A 16922-nucleotide genomic window follows, 5' to 3' on the forward strand; every position below is an offset into this window, starting at 1 on the left:
AAGGATGTTGTGGGGTATCACATCCAAGGCTTTACAGAAGTCCAGATAAATGACATCTGTAGCACTTCCATTGTCCCCAGATGTGGTCACTCCATCAGAGAAGGCCACTGGGCTGGTCAGACAGGACTTGCCATTGGTGAAGCTGTGCTCGCTGTTCCAAATCACCTCCCTGTCCTCCATGTGCCTTAAGACTAGCTTCTAAAAGGATTTGCTCCATGATCTTCCCAGGAGCAGAGATGAGACTGACAGGTCAGTAGATGCCACAGTCCTCCTTCCTACCCTTTTAGAAGATGGGTACAACGCTTCCCCGTTTCCAGTCACCTGGCATTTCATCTGATTGCCGTATTAGAACATTACAGCTTCATATATTTCCTTTTATTGTGATCATAGACATATCTATTTTACTACTTTTGAACTAAGATTTTGACCTAAAACTGGTACTGTTACATTATTTACTCTGAACTTTAAACTTTTACAATGGCCTGCAAAAACATGTGTGTTAATTGCTTTAAAGCCCATGCTTTATTACTTTCATCATTCAATGGCAGGGGCTGTGTGTGGGCTATGTGGGAGGAGGGGAGAAGTCTGACAATGGAATTCTTCATAATAAGTACCTTTAGCATTCTAATCTTAGCCTCTGCATCATCTTTTTCTTGTTTAAGGAGTTTCATGAGTTCTTGAACATTTTGTTCATGTTTGATTTTCACATTTTGTAATTCTGATCTAAGATCTGCCAACTCCTGTTGGTGAACCTCTCTTTCCATCTTCAGCTGCCTGTTAGCTGAAGTCTTCTCTTCATGACTAGATTCCTGCTAAAAACTGTTTCTGGAGGTCTGAGAGGCTCTTAAGTAATTCCTTTTTGGCTTTCTCCTCTTCTGCTATTCTGTTTGTTAGTTCCACACGTACAGCACTTAAATTTTTTACATCTGCTTGCATTTCTAGCAGCCGTTCTTGGTCTTTTTTATGGAACAAGTTAATAGTTTCAAGTTCTGTCTTCAAGTGTTCCTTCTCAGCTTGCATTTGATTTTGTAGAAAGACCTGCTTTTTCAACTCATTCTCCAATTTTTTTACAGTACCTTGAACTTCTTCAATCTCTTCTTCAAGAGATCCCTGGTGTGACTCCATTTCATTCAGTTTTACCTCTTTGCAATGGAGGAGTTCTTCCTGCTGGGCTCTCTTTGTAAGCACATCATTCAGCTCTTTCCGCAGGTTTTCTATTTGGTTTATAGCTGAGAGAAGCTGACTTTTCAGATCATCTTTTTCTTTAAGGGCCTAGGAAAGAAGGAAAAAATCCACTGTGATCTGAAGTAATTAAAGGTAATTGTTGTAAGATGGCCTTAGACATTAGGAATGTCTATGGAACAACTAACATATGTATGTGAAAATACAAAATTTTTGCTTACTATGAACTTAGTTCAAATGTATTCAGTGTTTCTTTAAATTTACACACAGATCATGTGCAATCTCAAACTTGGCCTTGTCCTTAAATTATCTAGCCTTCTAAGTAGGGATAGTTTTGGTTAATTCTCTGCTTCTCACACTCTCTCTTTGCAGACTGAGAAGTGTCTCTTTATTGGTTTCTCCAAATAGCAAGATGGAGAAAATAAGGTAATAGAGCAATGCAGCAGCATACAGGCAGGACTATTGGACACATACACCTTACTCACAGTCCACTCCATATGCTGATTTATTTTGTTTATTTTCTAAAATACTGCATATGAAGTATACCAGCTTTAACTTATTTTTGAAATTATGCACAGTAGATGAATTAACAGCAGTTAAAAGCTTGGTTCACATATGCATCAAAGCCAAGAAATAATGACATCATCTCCCAAATAAAAATCAGTCAAATGTAATAAAAATTCCACTATTTTCCTAAGGATCTTAAGGGTTTGGGTGTTTTTTCCAACATTGATATATTTCATGTTAAAAATACCACAGAATCACAGAATGTGTAAGCTTTAAAGGACTGCAGTGGGTCATCTGGTCTAACCTCCCTGGTCAAGGAGACTTATCCTAGAGCACAGGCACAGGATTATATCCACATGGTTCTTGAATATCTCCAGTGAGAGAGACTGTGCAATCTGTTTGGGCAATCTGTTCGGATATATCAGATTCTTTAAAGTGACTTAATAAATTTGATACTAAATTTTACTGAGAATTTTCACCAATTCAACAAGGAATGCACATTTCTTATGGATATAGCAAAATTATTTGAAATAATTCAGAACAAAAAGGCAATCAGGTTAAAAAGTGTGCAGTTAAAAATAAAACTATTTGCAATTACATCAAGAATAAGCAATGCAAAGCAAAATACAAAAATAAAAAATTGAGGACATGGACTGATGACCATCATGGGTTTTTTCAGAAAAAAACCTACCAAACAAAAAGACCTTCCTAAACCTATCTTGCAATTCTACTTGAAGGATTTGGCTAAAAAAACCCAAAACCCAAAAAACCACCAAAACCAAAACTCCAGAAAAATTTCAAACTAAAACCCGCAAGTTACTTGCTTTGAGTATGTTTTCTACATTACATACTTAAAAGAAAATATATTTCAAAAGGCACAAGATGTTAGAAACTCCACTTTCAAACAGTATTAAGGACAACCACATGGGCAAAACTTTAACTAAATTATCCCAGTAACTCCAAAAGAATGAAACCTAAACAATCTCTCTATAGCCCATCCATTGTCTGCAAATATTTCAAAAATTTCATAATTGCAAGGTATGATTGCAATCCAATTTTGAAAGTTTTCCATCAACCCTTTGAAGTCCTCTAACAGAAATCAAAGACAACAGACTGCCATTTTTTCCTTTTCTTTATTATTTTTACAGAATCTTGTCTCAGATGTTGTCTGTATATTTCAAAGCTAGTTAAATTATATTCATCCAGTTACCTCAAGTTTATACTAAATACTGCAGCTAGATTGATTATATTCCTGTATGTAAACTGTTTCCAACTTTATACTGAGAACATGAAATATCGTCTGTACTTTTTTCTCCTTCACAATGACACACAGTTTATTTGATATTGCATATCTTCAAATAAAGAAACTTTCTTCACCAGTGACAATTACCTCAAACTCGTTGGCAGGATGGTGATGACTTTAAAAGTAAGAAAAAATACTGACGGTATTTCTTAAATGGAGCTTAAGACAAAGTTTAAGCACTGCATTTAGCACGTGAATATATTTGTCACATAAAAAGTGGTAAAATCCAAGTCAAGGAGTCTCATGTAACAAAGAAAATTTCAGTGCAGACAGTGCTATCAAGTGCCTCTACAAAGACCTATGTGCTTACATGAACAGTGACTTCAGAACCTTTTTGGGATCTACTGCTGCTTATTCACAACTCGCCTTTACTTTTTGCTTATTTGTCCATTTGATAGACACATATGAGTTCAAAATGGTTCAGGTATTCTTCCTTTCCTTACAACCTCCATTTTCTTAGGCAAGAGGTGACCAGCTTCTTAAATGTTTGAGAATCTTATTCCCCCGGACAACCATAGGGCTAACCAAGATTACTATAGAATGAATTGTTGGAGCATGGATAGAGGAAATAATAATAAAAAGTAAGGAATATGATAGGCAACTCAGGAGATAAACAGCAAACCAAGGAATCACAGTTTAGATTTGCTAGAGTTTATTAATTTCAACTCAGTAATAACCCAATTCTGACTTCTCCTGTGCTTTGACCATGGTTGCATTCATGTACCAATCTCAGAACGGAATACAGGATCAGAAACAACACAGGATTAATAGACATCCCACACTGCATCCCATACAGCCCTTGAAAACCTCAATCTTCGAGTAAGACAAAGCAGAGGATGGAGCCATCTCAAGCCCATCAGATTTAGTAAACTAAACTGGATAAAAGCCATGAGAAAATATGTGAAAAGCGAGTATAGAACTAAAAAACAAAAGCAATACGACAGACTGCACCAGCAGAGCATGTAAGTTAAGATAAAAGCTCACAGCATACAGTCTAGCACTATATTAGCCACTATAAGAACAAGCAACTTTTTACTCAGCCACTGGAAAATACAGACCCACAGACTCATTGCCAACAGAATGATGGCTTCTACCATTATTCTGATACAGGATGATAAGCATTAGCATTGATGTGAGTGCTTGTCTTTAAAACAGTGTCAGCAGCTGAACAAATAAGGGAATTCTTCTAAGTCAAAAATCAAAAAACCCATGTTTTTTCCTGAGAAACTTTAGAGGAGGAAAAAGAGAGGAATAAGTGGTCTGCCATACTGAACAAAGACAAATGAAAAACCCAGAAATTCTACACAATCAATTTTCAAATTGATTTTTCAAAGCAAAAGTTCTGAAAATTATACAGAAGAGGTCCAGAAGTTAAGGCAGAAAGCAGTTTAAGTCACAGTTTGCATAAGTAAGATCCTTCTCTTCATTTCTAAAACAAAGGGAAAGGGTACCAAAAAAAAAATCAACCAATCTTACCTGACTTTTCTTGTCCACCAGTTCACTGATAGTTTGATTTTGTTTTTCTATCTCACGATTCAGTTTCTTACACTTCAGTTTCCACTGGCGGATAGTTTCCTGTGCTCTCACCTTCAAATCTTCTCTTTTTTTCTCAGTCTCCAGCCTGAGTGCTTCTGAATGCTTGTATTCAGTGAGATACCGTTCTGCTTCCTTGGTACTCTCTTCAACCTGTTGAGCTAACTCAGCAGACTGGAGTTCAGTTTGTCTACGTCCATTCTCACAAGCCTTGTAGCAATTCTGTAGCTCCTTTAGCTGGTCCAGCATTTTTTCCTGCTGCTTCTCCCTGTCTTCCAGGTCAGATGTTAACACCTGGAATCATCATAGCAAAATACGAACATTCTCTAAAGATATGCAATATGAAACCTTATCAAACAACATATAGCAACATTAAATCACATTTCTATCTAAAATATGAACAGTGCAAAAAATCTGCTTGACTATCAAGGAAAGCCCTGTTAGCCCAGAGAATCTCTGCCTCTGCAATGGTAAAGAATTTCAATGCAAGATATAAAATACATACTACTGCAATTGTTCCTCTTCTGGTTGTTCTTGTTATTTTTCTGTATTGTAAGTTTGAGATCAATCACTGGCCATATATTACACTCTACACAAAGAAATAAAACCAAATAGTAAGATATAAGGAGATTAATGTAAAGATGAGAGAAAATGAGAACTGGAAAAGAAACAACAGCATTCACCACAATCACAATAATTTATAGTATATGAGCTAGTTGTTACCCAGTTTTATGCTGGTTGCATTTATGAAAGCAATGTGCTAAATAAAGGTGTATTTGATAGCACTGGATACAAAGAGAATACAGCAGCTTGGTAAATGTTTCTAGACCAAAGTGCAAAAGATGTTTGAAAATGCAGCAGGCATATATAAGCCTTTCAATAATGAATTAAATTGAAAACACACGTTTTAAAAATACAAAGTGCTGCATTTCTCAAATTGCATTTCTCTGAACAGTCTCATAAGCAACTCAGGAAAAATAGTCCATACACCTTCTGGAAGGACATGCTCAGAAATCAGTTTTTGAAGATACACTAGCAAAATTGTATTTTACTAAGATCATCACACAGACATTCACATTAGTATTCTGCATTTTGGGCCTATTTAGACTGCTTTCATACCATTCAGTCTTTTCATTAACAAAAGATGAATTTGATAGACCTGACCTATTGTCAGTCAAACATATTATCGAGCCTCAGGGGATTGAAATACTTTAGAGAAGAAGATTAGGTTTCAGAATGACTGGAAAAAATGGCGAATGTAGTCTGAAATAAACAGCCTGCAATTCAGAATGGACAAGGGAAAAGTATTTTACCTATGAAAGAACTGGAAACTTTACAGATGGATATAGAATGACTATTTAGACAAAGATCCTTCCACAAGGTTGGGGGCAGGAGGGAGACTTGGATTTGTTGATAAGGTAAGGGCTCTCTCCTTGTCAGTTTGTTAGTTTGTTTTGTTTTATTTTTTCCCTTCCAAACCAGGCCAACACCTCCTGGGAGGCAGTAAATTCTATCAATCTCTTCAGGATAATATTTGCTGCGCTGAAAAGACAATCAAAACAAGCTCACAAGATACAACTAGCAAAATTTTAATCAAAATAAGCTTAACTTCCAATGATAACAGATTATAATACTTCTTTAAAGATAAATATTTAAATTGAGTATAGCAGAAGTTAAAAATAGCCTAATAAAATACAGTCAGATATTACATTTACCATTCCACAGATTTTCTAAAATGGGTCATCATTCCTTCAGTCATGTGATTACACATGCTGTTATCACTTCCCATTCCATGTCTTCCTGAAGACACCATAGAGGATGTCATACAAAAGTGATGTAGTACTCAACTCTGCCTCATTAAAAAATAGTTGCTTATATATAATTTCCCCAGAGTACACACTTCATTAACAGAACTACAGCCCCCACAAACATTTTAATGAACTATGAGCCTAAGCTTAAACACAGAAAACAATATTCAATTAAATGTAAACATTCATCTAATTGTGTAGAAGTAAATCAATCTCCAATTTATTGATTTACAGTATAATAAAAAAGAGGAACATTTGTTTTAGATATTTACCTTGAAGCACAACAAATTTATCAACACAAACTATTTGCATGAGGAGGAAAATTGGATTTCGACATGGATGTACCAATATAAATGTGACTTCTAATGTTTTCTTTTTACAGTATGTGCAAATAAGATAAATCTTAGCAAAGAATTTGCACTTTGCTTAGAAAAGTTAAGCCAGCACAGGCCCAACAGTTGAAATCAAGTGGAAAACAGCATCATAGCAAGTCAACATGTCATGCAGCCAACCCTGCAAAACAAGAGGATAGAGAAAGTATCTCCACACTCTGTATCTATATCGTAACAGGAGTCCCAAATGTTCTGATCTGTACTTTTGAATTCCTAGCTGACGTATGATAAACGCTTATCTCTGTGTTAACAGGGATGCAGTTGTCAAAATTCTGTCTGATCTGTAAGGGCTTGCACTACTGGCATTTAAAACACTAAATAAGCAACTGTTAAGACACTGTCTGAAGATATCCTCTTCTGCTTTGTATTACTGAAGTTTGGACAAGGAGCTCAATGTCACAGCCATGACTGTGCATGTACTGAAAAGGGTTCCACCCCATACAGCTGTGCCCTAAGCCTTGCAGGATGCCCTTTCCCACCATGATGGGAGAATCTGGCAGAGTGATGCTTTCCTTAGACCTTACATAATATATCCTAATTTTCACATTCCTATCTTGGAATCACCCTTCTAGGCAATTATGAACATAAATATTTTAAGGATTTCTATGAGACAAGAATATAGAGATGTAGGGTATTTGGGAGTTAGTTTTTGGAGTTTTTTGTTTGTTTGTTTGTTTGTTTTAATATTAATCTAACTTTCTCTTTTGTATTTGTTACTGTAGTTAACGGTGAGATAATCTAGGAGAAAGGACAAGCACTGTCAGGAGGTTGCACTCATTAAAAATAAAAGAAAAAATTTGCATAATTTGCATTCCTTGGACACTTGAGTTTATTTTCCAAGTAGAAAATTACTAACCACCTGTGGTTCCAAAAAAAAATTCTATACAGATGACAAATGCTGCCTTTATAGATTAAAGATTTCAGATTTCAAGGAGCATCCATTATCTTTCTTCGGTGGCTCAAGGTCAGTCACACAGAGAACTCAGTGAGGATCTCTGGAAGCAACCGAACTGTAACAATATTTTGTGACATACATTACACCATTATGGAGGTTCTCCTGACAGAAACAACCCGGGATATTCAGAACAGTTTGTTGGTAAAATATGTTGTGTATGTATACAGCAATTGTTAGCTTATTTTGCATTGCGATTACTACAGAAAAAACTGATTGCAGCACATTGTCTCTCCTCACTTTTTACACAAGACAAGTCTGGGTCTCAATTTTTCTAACCCAATTAGTTTTATTGCTGCATTTTCACAATTCCACTGCTGACAGAATCAAGGGGAAGGTATTAGAATAAACATCTCAAGTCATTCACCATAAACATAATATCAAATACTCTCCTCCTGGCTTTAATATCTGAAGGTTTTTATAAAAGGTTAATACTTTTGTGGAAAAATTAAAAACTGTCATTAAGACTAGCTATTAAATCCTGGAGTACAGCATATTAATGCTCCAGAGATCTGAAGGCAACTATTATTTTCAAAATTGATTAGAAAGTTTGCATCAGCCCTCGACTGTAACAGCACCACAGACGTTTCAACTGAGAGACTCTGGCTAGGGAAAACATACAACAGAAGTGATTAACAAACTCAAGAACAGATGCAACATTTGCCCCAAATAAAACAGTTGTACATCTAGTTTTCTCTAGATCCAATATCCCACTATGTAATCTAGCTTTCAGTTTTCATAAGAAAATAGAAGGAGAGAAAGGGGCCAACATTTCCCAGTTATAGCCGACTTACTTATCTGAAGTGTAAACTAATCACTAGAGGCACTAAACCTGTCACTCAACCACCATTCCAGATACTCCTGCAGTTTGGACTTTCTAGTCCCTAGTTTTAACTGCACATATCATACTTTTGCCCTGCATTTTTGACACCTAGTTTAAAAATAAAACCACCCCAAACTGCAAAACAAAATTCATTCTAGGACAACAAATTTCTTCTAAGAAAAGAAAACACAATACATAGTGTATTCAGTGCAACATTCCTTAAAACTCATGTGAACATTTAAAACACAAGTGAGGACCACTTATTTGGTAGAAGTTATGCAACTAATGCCCTATGTCACTGTTATGTGCAAACATTCTATACTGATAAGAATACAGAAAGTCACATTTTACCCCACCACACTAATTATATTAATCACCTAAAGTAGATCTGTAAGTGTTTTTCTCCCTCCTCTCTTACCTGCCCTGCATCTCAGCAGTACAGGCACCAGACTGTAATGCTACATAATCATACCACTGTCACTGATAATGTTTACACCAATTAATCATTGCGCCTAATTACGTCTTATTAATTTTTCCCAAATGCAGACCTCAGATATTTCGTTCATCCCTATCTGATCTGCATCTCTTACCAATCTGAATGCATCTAAACACTAAGAACCATTAACACCAAAGATTTAGATTTTTTATACAAGCATAAATTTTGTGAATTGAAAAATCAAAAACAGATACATTCAACCAGTCGAAAAGTACACTGATTCAGTAAAAAGTATGTTGCACAAAATCAGTTTCTTGAAGTGATGCCTTCTCTGTATTCTTCCAAAGCATGGTACTCTTTCTGACAGATAATGTCATATGTAAATACAAGACACACCAAAACTACCTTTTTTTTCCTCTCAGGTTGATATGTGTTTTTAGAGAGAAAGTGTATCAAAGCAAACAGTATCTGCACATTGTAAACCCATCTGTAGCACTGTTTCAGTATTTGAACACTGGCATGGCAATACAGACTGGTCTGCAAAGGTATTGATTTCTCCTATTTTGTAAGAATATCTTTAAATTTAGAGAAGTGTTACCTATCGATTTTCAAATACCTGAATTGACTCATAATGACAATCACTGGCTAACAATTTAATTTGTAGAAGAAGTCAAAGTAAATTTTAGTGAGATATAAGACTGAAAGATTTATATTACTGAAGAATTCTAATATTAAATAAACATATCAATTTTCTCTCAGAAAAACTAAAATATTTTAACAAACTGACTGCTGTACTGGACAATACTGTAAGACTACTAACACCAAATTCGAATGAAGAGTAATTAGTAAATCAAACAAGTTCATATGCATAAGAGTCTAAAAACACTTACGGAGAAAGTAGGGTATTGCATCTTTATAACTTGTGCACTTTATTTCTTAGTCATAACATTAGTTAGATTTAACATTAGTTAAATCTTAATAGTTAGCCATAACAATCCCATATCTTTATGGTTTCATGCAGAAAAATGTATTTAAGATAGTTGTATACATTTGCAAGATCTCACAGCAGCACCCTCACATAAACTACAGTAGCTGAAATAAATATTAAATTTAAAAATTAATTTAAGATTGAACTCACTTTTAAACATGAGCTTAAGAATATGTTTTAACCTTTTTCATCCTCTCCATTTGACATCACATTGTGATTTTATGGCAACTGTCGGGGGCTAAATGTACAACACACACACAACTCAAATTGTTGCAAACAATGACATTTGAATAAATCAAAAGAAATTTCTAGTATCACATGTACATCAGAAGCAAGTGCAGTTAGATCCTCCCCACTAAACAAAGATAAATTGATCTCAAGTCAAACATGGCTGGTCACTTCCAACTGCGAATCAGACTATCTGATAGGAGCAGCTGTTAGAACAGGCTTGACAAAATGCTTTGTTAGTACACAAGTTTAGAAATTCACATCCTTGCATTCCTTGATGTCTCATTAAAAGAAAAACACACTAGCTATTTTCCTGTTACTGCCCCTGTAGGAGAAAGGCAGTGGGAAGCAGATAAGAAGTACAAAGTATTTTCTGTTGAGAAAATGAGGGAAGTCAAAGATTTCTAACTCAGAGAAATGACAATGACCCCAACTGAGCACTCTTGAATGAGTATTTTCAGAGCAGGAAATTAGTATTATAAAATCATTCTGATCCTTAAGAAAGCATGTTCTACAAGCAGAAGTTCAAAATAATTGTTTTTCTGTGGGTTTTTATTCAATTAATTCATGTCACCAAAATAATTAGTTTCTCAGGCACAACAAACAAATACCAGAATGTTTTCAGTTAGTCATGGGTTGTATTAACCAGCTAAAATACAAATGCTGATCGACACCAGGAAATGAGTTCTGTTCGTCTTATCCCCTATAGAAACACTTTAGGTCTTTTTAAACCTATTCAATGACCGAATTTCATAAAGCACATAGGAACTTATTTTGACATGGCTTTTTTTTTCCAAATGTAATTTGATGTATTAGTTTGATTTAAATCAGCACAGAAGTTTTCATGGTAAAAGAGCAGTAGAAGTAAACTGAACAGTATAGTCCTGTAAATCTATGAAAAGACAAAAAAATAAACTCCTACATTTGAATTTCCAACACGATGCAACATCATTTCAAGGTAAGTACCTTCACTAGGAAAATAAATACTAAATTTCTTGCTTACAGAATGCCAAAATACAAGCAAAATAAAATGTTAAGTCCTTGACTACTGAAATAATGCACATGGTTTTGCTAACAAACTCTTTTCTCCTGACAGTCATGGAAGACAGAAGAAAATTGATACTGTTTAGACATACTACTACCAATGACAAATCTAGACAGGAGCAAAAAATACAGAAATTTCCCATCTTAAATAAGAATGCTACTGCCTACTTAGATCTCATTTTATGGTCAAAACTAAAATTCCAGTACAAAAGGCTGCTGTTATCCTTTTCATAGAGAATCACATTAAACAGTATGTGCTTACCATAAAGAAGACTATTAATGCTTATGATTATATTATTATATTGCATCTAATTGCAAAAAAGAGAGAAGTTGTGATCTACACTCGTTACTCTACTGCACTCTCTCATAGAACAAGGTATCTCAATTTTTAAAGTTGAACTTTAGTTCTGAGGAATGATGGAATGGGGAATAAGGAAGTACTACCTTATAAAAGTAGTTCCAAAAACCATTATTAATGGTAAGTGCTGATAAAATCAGATCAACTTTTCTTTCCACATGGGAAAGAGAAGGAATCCAAACCATGAAATCATGGGCAATAGAGCAAATACCTTTTTTGGTGTTACACGGGAGAGAAAAAAAGTCAGCAAATTCAAATCCCTTTCCAAAGTTATTTACACAATAAATAACAACGAGCACAACAGTTACTCAGTTTTAAAGGTTAATCCCTAATCTATCACCTAATGTTAAACAGATGAGAAATTATTGAAAAACCAAAAAAGTGCCACTTGACAAAAAGCAACAAAACCTGACTTACCTGTATGTGCATTACAAGCTGTGCTTTCTCCTTGTCCTTACGCTCTATACATCTCTTCAGTTCCTCTACCTCTGACATTACAGCATTATGACTCAGCTTTGCTTTAAGTTCCAAAATATGTTTCTCTAGATCCTGCTTCTCTCTCTCATATTTTTCAGCTACGGTAAAACAGCAAGAACAGAGGAACAGACTCAGTAGAAATACCAGCTTGTGATAAATTAATTATATCTCATTTCACTTTTGGCAATTTGCTTCTCTACTTGAGGCTACTCTACAACTGCTGATTTTGACCAAAATATCTGTGAAAAATGGTATACCTGAATCATAACCTAATAGCATTTTACTGAATTAAACAGTATTTTTCAGTCATTTTATAGGGGTTTTCCACTTTTCCCCCTGGACACACCTGCTCCCCTCAAAAAAAACCCCAAAACAACAAAACAACCAAAGCCCCAACAAAACTGAATAAAATGAAATAGAATGGAAGAAACAATGGGAAAGTCCTGGTGTAAATGAGATTTGGCCACCAGCTTCAAGGCCAAGATTTTATCTCACCAGAGTAATACCTCCTAATTTGAAAGTCACATTATCCGTGAATTTTATGTCTGAATCCTGCAACTACAACCAAAGGTTTTGATAAGAGTAAGTTATAAATTCTCTCAGAAATTCAAAGGTCTTTAGTCATAAACAACTACTAGAGGCAAAAGAAAAAAAATTTCCATTTGTCTTCTTCCCGTGCATCTTTGAAGAAACAGAAATTACACAGCAAGGTGAAACATGTGCATACATTTATATAACTTGCTATTGAATCTTAACAGTTCCAGTATATTTTTATTTTCTTCATATTTTTACATCTTGTTTCGATTTATAAGACTAATAGGAAAATTAAAACATGCTTTTATTAACATGAAAGGCATATTGTTTCAAATAAATTAACTTTTAAGCAGATACATTAGCATGACTGGAGAAAAACTATTGAAATTATTACTTTGCATTACATTTCTTAAGCTAAGCCACATAAAAAAATCCAGTCAATTTCCAGTGCTCTGAGATTTGTAAAACACAGAGTCAGAGTCCTATTTTAAAAACCAAGATAACTCAGAAGCTGAAGTACGAAAATACAAAAATACGTCATTAGCCAAACCGATTAAACATTCCCCTAGACACTGGACTTGGAGTCATTATTCCTGTATTACCTTGAGTAATATATTTCTATGTTAATAAGGAGAAAGACTTTCCCTAATGTCTTTCTGATTATGTTTGAAAAGTTTAAATACAGACAGATAACTAACAATTAATTGAAGACCTTGCTAAAGTGGTAATTTAATATGCAATCGTATCTTGAAATAGTTTAAAGTATTTGTCTTCTAAATGAAACTATTCCAACTCTAAAACGCTAGCATAGCGCAAACAGAAGCCCTGACTGCATCATCAAAATTTTCTTAGCCACTCAGGAACATGCTGCTTGAAAATTCTACCAGAAAATCATCAGCCTTATTAACCACCTAGTCAATGACTCTTGTTACGATTTTCAAGATGGCAGAATTCAAACTGCAAATGGACTGAAATGCAAGTTTTCTGGAAAATGATTACTTAAAAATAATACAAATGTGTTTCTTCTGTAAAAACACTATTCAGTTTGCTGAAATTGTCTCATTTGTTTTAACCATGCAAATCAAAATATTTTATAATAAATTAACTGTCATTGCTATTTGTCTGTTAATATTCAGGTGCCAATATTTATTAACTTATATCTGATTAATTAAATGGCTGTTTTTGTTGAAATAATAGAAGAATTAGACTGTGACTCTAAGATAAAGTTAATGTCCATGCCTACTAACTAGTTTGCAGGCCTCTAGTGCAAAACGTTAGTTGTACCTGCTCTAATTCTCCTGTCATCATCTTGTACATCCTGGTAACTCTGGTGATGCATAGCAGCATATGAAAGCTGATGTTGCAATTCTACACGGTCTTCTTCTGCTCTCAAAAGCTGGGAATGAAGATCCTCAATCTAAAATATATGCACAAGCATCAAATGTTTAATGAAAAACAGAACAAAAAAGTAAATACCATACTTGTATTAAACGCTAAAAAAAATAGTACACACAAAAAATATTTATAAATAAATCTTGAGAGTACTGCAGATGGTAAACACAAAGACAAGCTACCTCCTAATTACAGGCCACAAAGTGATTATTCAAAATTAAAGGAAATATTTTAATTTATGTTGACCACAGATGAGCATTAATTTCTCTAGACCAAAAATTATATGTTGCAATTGTCTCTTTACATAGCTAGTAAAAATGTCTACACAAATTTAACAAACAATATGTTTTATTTAAACTGTGCGCCTTAAAAATACAATGTATTTATTCATAAGAAACACTGGGGCTTTTCACATTTTTCTTTCCTATCATATATAGTACAGCACTTACAAAGATGACAACATGCAGGAAAGTAAAGAAAATCCAACATGCTAAAGCTGAATTGAAGAAAAATACCTCTAATTCATATTACCCTATATTCCATGCACAATGATTTAAATTCAAAACAGTAATATAGCTAACTCAAACTTCTGCTAGATACCCAAGTCAAACAACTAAAAGATGAGAATGCCAATTGCCTCCCCTTCCCTACTTATTTCAGTCTTTTTATCCAGCTCCTCTGAAAGAAGGATGTTTAGGAGAAAGGACTTTTTTTCTAAAGCAATAATCCAAATTCCTACAAATTTTATATTTAATCATTGATACATCAATAGCTACTGTTTGAAGCACACTTTAGATAGTTTTTCAGGTATTTGTTTATTTATTCTTATTCCATGTTACAATATAGCAAATACATCTAGGTCATTGATTTATCTGATTTCACCAATTATAGCACGCACTTTGCGGAACAATGATTACTAATACAGAAGTTGCTCTAAAGCATGCTATGAAAGGAAATTTCACATAATGTGTTTATGTACTGAAAACATACCATTATTACCACTACTATAATTAATATATATGAACATATACACATAAAAGTTTGGAAAGCAGAAAAAGTATAATGAGCTCAGTCCACATATTTTAGACACTTAAACCTGTCTTCCTATACCTCATTTTTTTCTTTATAAAACAATGCTATCAGAGTATGAGATAGTAATATTAAACAAAAAGACCTCAGACACAATCTAATATGAAAACTTTAGGATTTTTACCACACCAAAGCAGTTACCTGATGCAAAAGAGCTTCTCTACTGCCTTCAGATTCACTCAACTTTTTCCGGGACTGCTCCAATTCCTGCTCAAGCTTTCATTTCAGAGGATGATGAAGAAAGAAAAGCAACATATGAATCATAATATAAAAGTGTATTTTAACATTTAATTTTGACACAAATTAATCCATATAAGCATCTATTTATAATGCGATATAATATACACAGCATTTTTATTCATCCAAAATTTAAAGCAAACCTTCATTTGTACTAAATCCCTGCAATACTTATTTAAATTACATAAAAAGAGTTTTACTTACAGTCCATAATTTTTGTACAATATTCTGTATCATATGAAGATACAAAGTCATTTATATTATCCAAAACAAAAATCACAAAAGCAAATTTTTACTGGGTTAAAAGTAAAAAATGGAAGATAAGTTTTAACAAAGTTTCAAAAACATTGTCCCTGGATTTGAAACATACTTTTAAACTCAAAATTAACAATGACTTAATATTTGAAGTCACCTTTGGTAAACACTTTATTCATAGAAGTGTTAAAGATGACATGCATTGGTAGAACTGTAATTGGTAAAACCTGTGGGGTTTCTGTGTTTTGAAAGATGATGTATTTGAATTATTCTCGAAACAAGATGACTAAAAAACTGAAGTGCCCTGAATTTCATAAAACTGGAAGTTTTCCTAAAAACATAATATTAAAAATGTGTAATCAGAAATAGTCAGCAAACTGATGACAATTAAAAAAAAAAAGAAACGAAAGCAAAAGCTACAAAATATTTTCTGACTTCTTCCACAAATAGCTCAAAGATCCACTTGGAAACAAATACAGGTTTTGACAGCAGAAATTGTTATTGTTGAGATAGTAATCTCAAGGAGGATGTTGAGAGCCTGGCAAATGGGCAATGTAAACAGGACCAGCATTAAGGGAATGAAGAGAACAACATAACATAAAACACTACATAAAGGCTTAGCATAAAGGGGTATAACTTTGAAAGATGCTAAACTTGATGCAAGTGGGAAAAAAACTGGGCAAAGCCTACTACAGCCCTAGTATCCTGCTAGAATAGAAATACAAGAAATCTTGTTCTCTATGAACAGAAAGAGTGCAATATGGCAAGAGTTCAGTAAGAGTAAATGACTATGGTGCAAAATAACCAGCATGAGTTAGTTGCAGGGATGAAGAAAAGCTGCTTTGAGCTGCTGCAAATAAGCAACAGCAGACTATATACAAATTCAGAGACAAAACAGAGAAAGAAATCAAGGATAATCCTCAAGCGATAAATCTGTCTGCCTGGCAGGATGGAAGAGTCATCAGAAGTAACATAGTATAAATAAAGAGCTTTGAAGGAGAGACACAAGTTCAGCATAGCTATACTCTCAGTGCCTCTGATGCAGAAAAAACCTCCGCACCTTGTATTCTTAAAGAGTAAAGAAAGTTTTTTTCTACTGGTTTCTCAGAAAAAGGAAGCATATATTGTAACACATGACACTATACACTCATTTAAAATCAAACAGAAAGGAAAAAATTAAGTCTTACCTGGTGCTTTTCACTTTCATATTTCACAAGTTTGTTTCTCATGAGTTCTTCTGTTTCATCTGCTTTAGCATCTTGCTTCCTTAAAACCTTTAGAGGAGAAAAATATATCGTAAACTTCATTATAAAATTTACAGAAGCCATCATTCCAAGGCTGTTAAAAATTAAAGAATCTGCTGATACATTTAAGAAAGAAGATC

General features: G+C 34.2%; 1 protein-coding gene across 1 annotated transcript in view; it reads right to left on the bottom strand.

Annotated features, from left to right (window-relative positions):
- The window catches only part of CEP128 (centrosomal protein 128), a 114387-nt gene that overhangs the window by 74402 nt on the left and 23063 nt on the right, over nucleotides 1-16922 (bottom strand). Inside the window, 7 exon segments of the mRNA XM_017728950.1 lie at nucleotides 615-812; nucleotides 814-1272; nucleotides 4469-4819; nucleotides 11972-12132; nucleotides 13850-13982; nucleotides 15188-15262; nucleotides 16726-16812. Of these exon segments, the coding sequence (XP_017584439.1) occupies nucleotides 615-812; nucleotides 814-1272; nucleotides 4469-4819; nucleotides 11972-12132; nucleotides 13850-13982; nucleotides 15188-15262; nucleotides 16726-16812 (1464 nt within the window).

This window comes from Corvus brachyrhynchos, unplaced genomic scaffold (genome assembly GCF_000691975.1).
Source record: "Corvus brachyrhynchos isolate BGI_N302 unplaced genomic scaffold, ASM69197v1 scaffold1, whole genome shotgun sequence".
Classification (NCBI taxonomy): Eukaryota; Metazoa; Chordata; class Aves; order Passeriformes; family Corvidae; genus Corvus; species Corvus brachyrhynchos.